General features: G+C 43.6%; 1 protein-coding gene across 9 annotated transcripts in view; it reads right to left on the bottom strand.

The window, feature by feature from the left end:
• Positions 1–1708: 1708 nt before the first annotated feature.
• The window catches only part of LOC310964678 (uncharacterized protein), a 33030-nt gene continuing 25425 nt past the window's right edge, over positions 1709–9313 (bottom strand). For 8 of the 9 annotated variants that reach the window (XM_083937915.1, XM_083937911.1, XM_083937912.1 and 5 more), the window contains 21 exons: positions 9126–9209; positions 8914–8946; positions 8762–8797; positions 8614–8673; positions 8190–8267; positions 7966–8001; positions 7801–7854; positions 7552–7623; positions 7395–7460; positions 7138–7168; positions 6431–6484; positions 6303–6337; positions 6082–6207; positions 5843–5990; positions 5697–5761; positions 5433–5561; positions 5312–5344; positions 4566–5228; positions 4289–4486; positions 4083–4192; positions 1709–3793 (listed from right to left, as the gene is read on the bottom strand). In XM_083937915.1, coding sequence (XP_083794041.1) covers positions 3580–3793; positions 4083–4192; positions 4289–4486; positions 4566–5228; positions 5312–5344; positions 5433–5561; positions 5697–5761; positions 5843–5990; positions 6082–6207; positions 6303–6337; positions 6431–6484; positions 7138–7168; positions 7395–7460; positions 7552–7623; positions 7801–7854; positions 7966–8001; positions 8190–8267; positions 8614–8673; positions 8762–8797; positions 8914–8946; positions 9126–9209 — 2325 coding nt within the window. In that variant the 3' untranslated portion in view covers positions 1709–3579. The remainder of the gene's footprint in view (positions 3794–4082; positions 4193–4288; positions 4487–4565; positions 5229–5311; positions 5345–5432; positions 5562–5696; positions 5762–5842; positions 5991–6081; positions 6208–6302; positions 6338–6430; positions 6485–7137; positions 7169–7394; positions 7461–7551; positions 7624–7800; positions 7855–7965; positions 8002–8189; positions 8268–8613; positions 8674–8761; positions 8798–8913; positions 8947–9125; positions 9210–9313) is intronic. The other variant, XM_083937908.1, reaches the window with a different exon arrangement.

The following is a 9313-nucleotide window of genomic DNA, read 5'->3' as shown; positions in this document are numbered from 1 at the left end:
TATCTAAAATGACTGTGTCCTTTGTTTTTAGGCAAGGTCTAATTATGTGAATGTCTTCTTTATTACATATTTTAATTATGTAGTAATTGTATTTAATGTGCAAACAAAAACACGGGGCATAGTTCAGTAATATCCATTTTAAATTATACAAACGATTTAAGATTTTTCCTTAGTTAAATAAATGTATGATTTTTTCTTTTCAGACTGTTTCAACTTCTGTGGTACAACTGAACTAAAAAAGCCTGGACTCATCAGTTCTGGTTTACAAACATGTGACGTTCGTCCTGCTTTAAGTGGAGATGTGGAGAACCAAGTAAAAATGTATGGAACATTTAGTTCAGCTGTGAGAATATCGGGCACAGAGTGGAAATACATGTTCACGCTTGCCTCGTAAATCTCTAATTCATTCTTTATAATAAACCCCACATCATGTTGCTCCTGTTTGATGAAACAGTTTAACAGCAAAGGATATTGGTCAGATTCTGTCACTTCTCCTTTGATAGTCTAAACTTTAAAAAAAAAAATGACATGACATGAAAAATTATCTCATAATTCATCTCAATGTCATGTTCAATAATTAAAAAAAAAAAAAACTGAGAATATCTGAGGTGACCTGAGATGAACTGTCTCTGAAGTGTCTTCCTCTCATGAAACCACAGCACATCCTCCGCTGACCTACTGCTGGAAATGTGCAATCCATTTACACTAGACCACATGTACGACAACCCCTCTCCTCCCTGCTTCTCCTTTCATATCTACACAGGCACACACACACACACACACACACACACACACAGGCTTGCACACACACATCTGGCCGGGGGTAAATTAACTAAGATTCCCACAGAGGCTAATCTCCACGCCTCTACTGTGACAAGATAATAATAATAAAATAAGGGACAGCAGCTCCTCTGGCAGCTAAATATGTATCTACCTGCCACAGCCTGAGGGACTCACTATAACATTCAAAAATGCATGGATTTATGTATAATTGTTTAAAATTGTACTGTACCGTACTGATTATGAATTGTAATATTGTAATATTAGATTAGAGCAGGAATACGCTGCACAGTGCTCTGGCATCTTGTTCCTTCTGCTGCTCAACTCATAGGCTCAACGAGTCACTCATAGAACTTATCTGGGAGAAGGACCGATCCAAGATGGCGGCCGCATTTCTCGCGGCCCAACGTTCGATGCGGCATCTACTCTTTATATCTATGATATGAACAGCCAGTGAGCAGGAGTCTGCCTGAAGGCAATACTGAGGGCAAAAACTAACTTTTGTTTCAAGGTGGAAGTTGGGATGAACTTGACCCTTCATCCAGAGATGAGGGTTTTATTGTTTACACCTCGTGCGTGTGTGTGGGAGGTACCACAGTGGCAGTTTTAAGTATTTAACCAAGTGTGTATGTGTCTGTCTGTGCAGGACACAGTCACAACTTGACAGATGTGTAACTAGGATCAAAATGAAGGCTAAGAGGAGAGGTGGATGCTGCAGCTCAAAAGGCAACAAAACAATCCATGCATGAGGGGAAATGTTCTCTGCACTGACGAACACATGAGCTGCAGCTGAGCAGGCAGGTGGCTGATGACAGGAGCATGGTGATCAACATGAGAGGTGGAAAAATAACACGGGACATAAAGAGACAAGGCGACGGGGAGACACAGATACGGTCGAATAGTGAAAAACAGGCACCACAACATCACCTGAGAACGTCACTCACAAACTGGTTTATTCAATGCAATGATCAAACGGGAATAAAAACGAATAATACAAAGCTTACTGCAGTTATCAGGACACATGAAATACATACATATTCTCCACTTTAGACCAAAACTAATGCATGATGATGTTCACCCCAGTGTTTGTATCCTCTCCACTGTAAGTTAGCTGCAGTGCATTTACTCCTCTTGAATAAAAAGCAGAAACAAATAAAAAGCAACAGTGCATGGACAAACATTTATGGCTGAATCCTATCCAGATGTCTCTGCATAAATCTGTTTGCTGACTATGTGCACACACTTTATATCAGAGAGAAGCTCTTCCAATAAGCGTTACACATCCTACGTTGTTTAGGGTTTGCACCTTCGCTGGACATAATAAGAAATGTCATTTTTCTTTGTGAAAGCTTTCACATCATACTATAAATTGCATGTTTTACAAAAAAATAAATATCCCTTTGTTACTGCTAAAAATAAGATTTGAAGACATCTTCCCATGTAAGAGTTGCAGAATTTAAAAAAGGCTATTACTCAAGTGCTGTGGGTTACAGATAACATCAGTGTAAAGGAAAAGAAGTTAAAAAAGACATACATTTCATATACAATAACTCATATTTATCATGCTCCTGGACGCTGAAATGTGTTGACTGCACCAATACTCAACTGAGTAATTTAATTACTCCATTACCCAGCCCAGCACAGACGGATACTGGGTATAAAAAGTATAAAATGTGGTATTTAAACAACAGGAAATCTGGTTTAAAATCATTATTAACACTGCTTTTTTCAGGTACTTGAGTTGTAAATGTGTTGTGTTAATATTTGCACGTCAGTTTTTTGGTTAAATGAAGTCAGAAAGATGTGAGAACATGAAAATCGACCTTTTTTCCTCACTTCCGCAGTTGTTTGTGGTAGTTCAGACATCATTTCTACGTATGATCACAGTGGTACATCCCTTTGTGAGATACATTTTCTTTCTCTTGTCTGGACACAAATGAGAGGGTTTGCTGTTGTGTGACAAATCTAATCTATCTATCAGAGATATTCATTATTCATTTTTCGTCCTGCCACAATGAGACAGAGGCCACAGGACTGACGAAAATCACATAACAGTAACATGTCTTTCTAGATTTGGCCCCAATGAATGCCTCTCGTGAATAACCATTATGTTAAAGTCACAGCTAGAGCGTATTTTTCTGGAAAAACTAAAAAATGAACAGTAAACCAACACCGTTTTGAAAGAAAATTTCCAAAATCCTCTCGTTCTGAACTGAAAAATGTACTTTTTTCAGCCCTTTCCTCCTTTCAGGAAGCCAAATGTACACCTGCCCTCGCCGTTTCTTGACATTTACGGCAACAAGCTTTGTTTAATATAGTCTGTGAATATGAAAAAGAAAAGCAAAAAGTGATGTTAAAGTATTTTGGGTGGGGACGACACGACTCAAAGGTAATGGTAATACATGAGAGGCACTGCTGTGGGCTTTCCCTGTTAGCACCATGAATGCTACTTTAATATCTATATTAACATTAGAGAGACTGCGAGCTGACAGGTCACACACAGCAAAGAAATGAACCGTTCACAGAAACACACTGTTGCCTTCCAATATGGCTGCCGGAGGGTGTGACACTATACGTCACCTGAGCTTCACTAAGGTTCAGCGTGTGGGATAATCCTGTATAGCACCATGTAACTGTAGGAGGGGCTAACACACAAAGTAATTATTAATAAGAAAACACTTATTTACAATAGAAAAGTATGTGTGGACAAAAGCATGACTGACTGCTTTATGATTTCCCTTTGTCCAGTGTTTTGTGTGTGTGTTTGTGTGTGTGTGTGTGTGTGTGTGCGTGGTGCGTCTATCTCTTGGCGTGGCTGCCGTAGCTGTTCTCCACGCACAGCACGACGTAGGAGCTGGAGCAGCTGCTGGAGCTCTGTTGGAGCAGACTGCCGCTCTGCAACGACGACGCCATGCCGGTCAGCGTACGCTCACCCACACGCCACGTCTCACAGAAGCTGTCGGTGTGACCCTGTCCGGTGCCAGATGACCCGTGCCACACCATCTTCTCTGGCCTGGGAGAAAAACACAAAAGTTGGAAAGAATAGAGGAAGATTTGGTGACTTTTTAAAAGCATACTTTTCTCTAAAGTTATATTTTTGTCAGTTTTCCAAGCCTTTATGATACAGACAGGAAATGGGATGAGAGAGGGGGGGCATGCAGCAAAGGGCCGCAGGCTGGAGTCGAACCCGCGGCCGCTGCCTCAAGGACCTTCAAGGCGACTGCTCTAACAACTGTTCCACCGCCTCTAAAAGCAGACTTTAGGACTTGCATTGCATTATATTTATAGGTTATTTGACTCACCATGTACTGTCACTAAGAACGTCTTTGCCATCGAAGGAGTAGATCGGCACACGGTCCTTCATTCTGCCGTCATTGAAGATGGCGTCCCAGTTGTCAAACAGAACCTCGTCCTGACAAAGACAAAGAGAAGAGAAAGACAATTAGTACAAAGATCTGGTGAAGACTGGTTGTTCCCTTAAATGGCTAAAGAACCTTTTGTTGGTTACCTTCAGGTTAACTATTGGCATACGGTCCCTGTCAGCCTTGCGGACGATGCTGTAGAGGTCCTGGAGTCTGGAGGACAGGAAGGCCCGGAAAGTTCCCTTCATGCCGATGGCCTGAGCCTGAGTGAAGCACAGGTAGTCTGCACCGCGGATGCCCCGCATGGCGCCGGTCTGAGGGATGTTCAGGGCGATGAGGTGGAGCTGTGGGAACACCAACGTGCTTAGTATTCACATTTAATTTAAGATAAACGTGTGATGGTTTAGAAGTGGCCTTTCTTACCCCTGGACCTGAGGTATGATGGTGGGCTGGAGTTTGGGGCACAGAAGGGGGTGGTCTTCGCTGAGGGGTTACTGGATAGCGATTATCCGGGTACGTAGGGCGTTCATGGGCCGTATGGACTGAAAACCTACCGTCTGGTTGATTTAACCGGTCGGAGTAACTTGGGAACCTGGGATCCGTGGGGGTCGGGAGCCGAGGATCGGGTTGATATCGTGTGTCAGGTTGGTATCGGGGATCAGGGTGAGATGGGTGTCGAGGGTCCGAGTGTGTCGGGTGATGCTGATCCGGATGTGTTGGCTGATGGTGGTCTGGGTGTGACTGGTGATGCTGGTTGGGGTGTGACTGGTGATGCTGGTCGGGGTGTGACTGGTGATGTTGGTCCGGGTGTGACTGGTGATGCTGATCGGGTTGTGACTGGTGATGGTGGTCCGGGCGTGACTGGTGATGCTGGTCGGGGTGTGACTGGTGATGCTGATCCGGGTGTGACTGGTGATGCTGGTCCGGGTTTGACTGGTGATGCTGGTCTGGGTGTGACTGGCGCCCAGAGCCAGGGTGCACCGGAGTCTCAAGCGGCCTTTGGGAGTCGTGTGTTGAGGTGTCAGAGTGGTGGTCTGGGTGATAGGGGACGACTGGTGGGGGCTCCACGGCTGCAACCTCATTACCCTTAAAATAATGCATGATATGTATGAAAACAGGGGCGCGTTATACGTTCTGAAGAAGAAGAAGAAAAGGAAAGTGACACTCACATCCTCACTGGGCAAAGCAATGTAGCTCCCGAGCTGAAAGATGACAAGGAGACAACTTCAGAAATGTGTTTTTAATGTCCCTCCTGCTCATTTATCGTGATGACAAGTGTGAATATTTTACCTGTACTTGACGGATTCCATCTCGGACCCGTAAGTAGAGATCTGTTTCTTCTAAAATGTACACCAGAGAGCCCTCGGGTTGTCTTCTCGCGGTGGCTCTCATGGTGTCATAAGACCTTAACACGGTCACCTACAACCACAAAAAGACTTAAATTAAACCAAGCTGAGGGGTTACTTTTGCTCTGCAGCGGTATTTTCATTCCATAGTTTCCATTGTTTGATCATAAGAAATAAAGCGGACAAATGAGGCTCTCAGGTTTCTCACCCCTGATGAGTGTCCAGGCAGTCCAGGCACTCCAGGTGGTCCCGGTGGTCCAGGAATATTGATAGCTGTCATTCAAAAGTGGTGTTCACATCACTGAACTCAGACTTAATTGTGAATATTTGGGTGTGTTTCTGATTATAACTCACTCTGTGTGCCCCTGTAAGCTCCAGGTAAGGCTGCTCCTGGAGGTCCAGGCGGCCCCGGTGGTCCAGGTTGCCCATCATAGCCTCTTCCTGGTGTACCAGGTGGCCCCTGAGGGCCCGGTGGGCCCTGAATGGACTCGCCTCTTGGGCCCTAAGAGTATTAGATCTTATCTTTAGATTTTGATTCCTTTGAGCAAAAACGGACTTTGTAAAGCTTCATGTTTTTGATGATGGAAACTCACAGGAGGTCCTGGCGTCCCTGGGACTCCGACCCCGCTCCCTCCATAGCGGGGGTCATAATATCCTCCGCCCGGTTCTCCCTTCTCTCCTTTGAAGCCCTGACTGCCTGTTTCACCTTTCATCTCATTCTGGACACATAAAAATTAAGTAACGTCCAAAACATATAAACAAAACTCTTACTGATGCTAATAGTTTAACGACAAACACCAGAGTTGAGACTTACCCTTAAAGTGTAAATGTCAAAGCTTGACCCGGAACCTGGATCAGAAACAAAACGCGTTGCTTTGAATGTGTCTAAACACTGAAAACATGTTTTTACTTTTCATGTGTGTGCACGGACACTGTTGCTACCTGGAATTTCAAGTACCCCTGGTAGTCCTCGATCGCCCTTCTCTCCTTTAACAGCTATAAAACAAGAGGAACAGCAACAGCATCTTAAAACACCAGTCATTTTAAGACTCAAGAGAGATTTGAAACCTTTAACAGAGGAATCATTTTACAACTTTAGTAATACGCTTATTTGGTCTCTTGCAGATAGATGATTGATACCACTCTCATACCTTCAGACTGAGCCAGGCTCGCTGTTTGCCCCCATTTCTAAGCTAAGGCTAAGCTAAGCTAACCGGCTGCTGGCTAGGACATGAAAGTGGCAAATCTGCTCAGGGTCGGTGGGAGAGTGGGTCGTCCTCAATTTGAGAGATTGGCGGTTCGATCCCCACCTCCCCCGTCTACATGTCGAAGTGTCCTTGGGCAAGACACTGAACCCCGAATTGCTCCCCGTGCTGTGCATGAGTGTGTGAATGTGGTATGAATGGTTAGATTAGATGGTCTGTAGATGTCCACTGCCATCAGTGTGAATGTCTGTGTGAACGGGTGAATGTGACAAACACTGTGAAAGTGCCTTGAGTAGTCAGAAGATTAGAAAGGCACTATATATAAGTACTATAAAAGTCCATTTACCAGTCCATTTAATTGTCAGTGAAAATGCAAATAAGCATCAAACTGTTGCTTCAAACTTCGCTGTCCTTCATGGCACTTGAAATACAAAGTGAATTTACCTGGGTAATATCTGGACTGATCATCATATCCCTGAAATAAAAGCAAATATCATTAGCATCCATACGTAGCAACAATAAGTATCTTAAATCCAAGGTTTCTGGGCAGTTTTTTATTACTTTTAATGTATGAACATTTCATTTTTAAAGATAAAGATAAACCAATAAAGAAATATAATAAAGGTGTGTTTTGGCCGAGCTTCCCAATTGAACAGGACTCACAACTGCAAGATCATTAAATGTTTCATGTCTCGACTCACTCTGTGTCTGTCACTGGGCAGAGAGGGTCCGGGAGGTCCAGGGGGACCCGGTGGACCTGGAGCACCCTGGGACACAACAACAAATATTGATTAGTTTGTGTTGATGGCCTGATCATAAACAAATCAAAGGTGTGGTGACAAGATCTGTGATACTCACAGGCTGCCCAAATCCAGATCCAGTGCCCGAATCTCCCTTCTCTCCTCTGGCGCCGTTCAGCCCCGGTCGACCCTACAACAAAACACAGCACCAGAATCATATTTAAGTCATTTTCATCAATTATGAACAAGAATAAAACCCCTATACGTATAAGTTCCACATATATGACTTTGCGGGACTCCTGTATGAACCCGTTTGTACCATTTTTAAACTGGCACGATATAAAAATCTAGCGGAGTATCTACTTACCGGTCTACCTGGAAACCCAATCTCTCCCTTCTGGCCTAAAGGACCATACGGACCCTGGAGAAAAATAAAGAAATGTTTATTCAGGTGTATTAGTTGCTGTGTGTAACATACACACAAACTGTCAGCAAAGCATTCAAATGTGTGGTTAATAAATACGGTACGCACCGGAGGTCCAACAGGGCCAGGGGGTCCAGGATCACCCTGCAAATGAATACACATGCACACTGTAAACACGGATATTTGAGGCAATTAATCACTTATTTTGACTTATTTAGACACTTAATTTCCTTGATCCTAAACAGTATAAGCGTGACAGAATGTCAGCTAGATGCTAGATGTCATAGAACTTGAGCTGTGACGCAAATATGGTCATTCAGTAGGGTTTTTACCGGCCGTCCTGCCAGACCACCGAGATACTGAGGTCTGCCGTCAGGCCCCATGATGATTCCAGGCTCTCCTTTCTCCCCCTGAACAAAACAACATGTTGAACTTACAAAACCACAGCTGGAACAAAATGAAACAACTTAAAATGATAGAAAAAGAAGAAGAAGAGCCACTTGTGAAGCTTTAAATTTGTAAGTCGAGAGATCGACATAGTTTTCCTACAAGCAAAACATAAACGTCCTTTATTATCCAGAAACAATGACTTTTGCTTGCAATCTCTGCCATGAAGCTGCAGATAAAAACACTTATATGTTTACCATTGGGATAAATAGAAAGATCACAGCATTAATTTGGGATAATAGGATATTTAAATGTAATCATGTGGAAAAATATGCATTTCTTGATTGTGCAAAATGTGCATTATCTTACTTTAGGTGCATATCCTTGTGGACCTGAGTCTCCTTTTTCTCCTTTTGCTCCAGAGGGCCCCTAAATAAAGACACATAATACACTTACTTACTTCCATTTTTCATAATGTCGTTTGTACAGTCTGATTGATAACGGTCGTGGTACGTACTGGGAATCCTGCTCGACCCGGAAGACTATTACCCCCCTGAAGAAGAGAGCGATAACACGTGAAGAAGAGGAAGAACAAAAGCTCTGTAAACGTGTTAAAACAGCTTTAGTTGAGTGAGGTTTATGGTCAAGACAGTTAGGGGAACCACTCACCTGCGACCCTTCGCTCCAATATACGTCATTATACTACAGCGGGACAAAGTTAGGTCAGTTAGTGCGGAGGTGAACAAACAACTTAGCAGGCAGTGACTGTTAGTGATTAGGAGTAACTCAAGCTGCAGTCTGAATGAATGATTAAGTGATTAAATGGCAGGCTGTCATGTGAGGGTTAAATTCATTTGACGTGATCAATCTCTGTGACTCACATCGTTCGTCTGGTAGGTGACTTGTCCTGGAGGTCCAGGAGGCCCAGGAGGTCCAGGTTGCCCTCCATCTCGCCCTGGCAGACCCTGCCACACAAAGCAAAGCACGCTTACTGACATAGACCACATTGATATTATTGAGAAAACACTTCGTTTTATGAGTAAATGCCTGCAACCCGAATGCCATTCCC

Source organism: Echiichthys vipera, assembly GCF_963691815.1.
Source record: "Echiichthys vipera genome assembly, chromosome: 23".
Lineage (NCBI taxonomy): Eukaryota > Metazoa > Chordata > Actinopteri > Perciformes > Trachinidae > Echiichthys > Echiichthys vipera.
The sequence above is the reverse complement of the archived record's forward strand: the minus strand, read 5'-3'. Positions and strand labels throughout refer to the sequence as shown.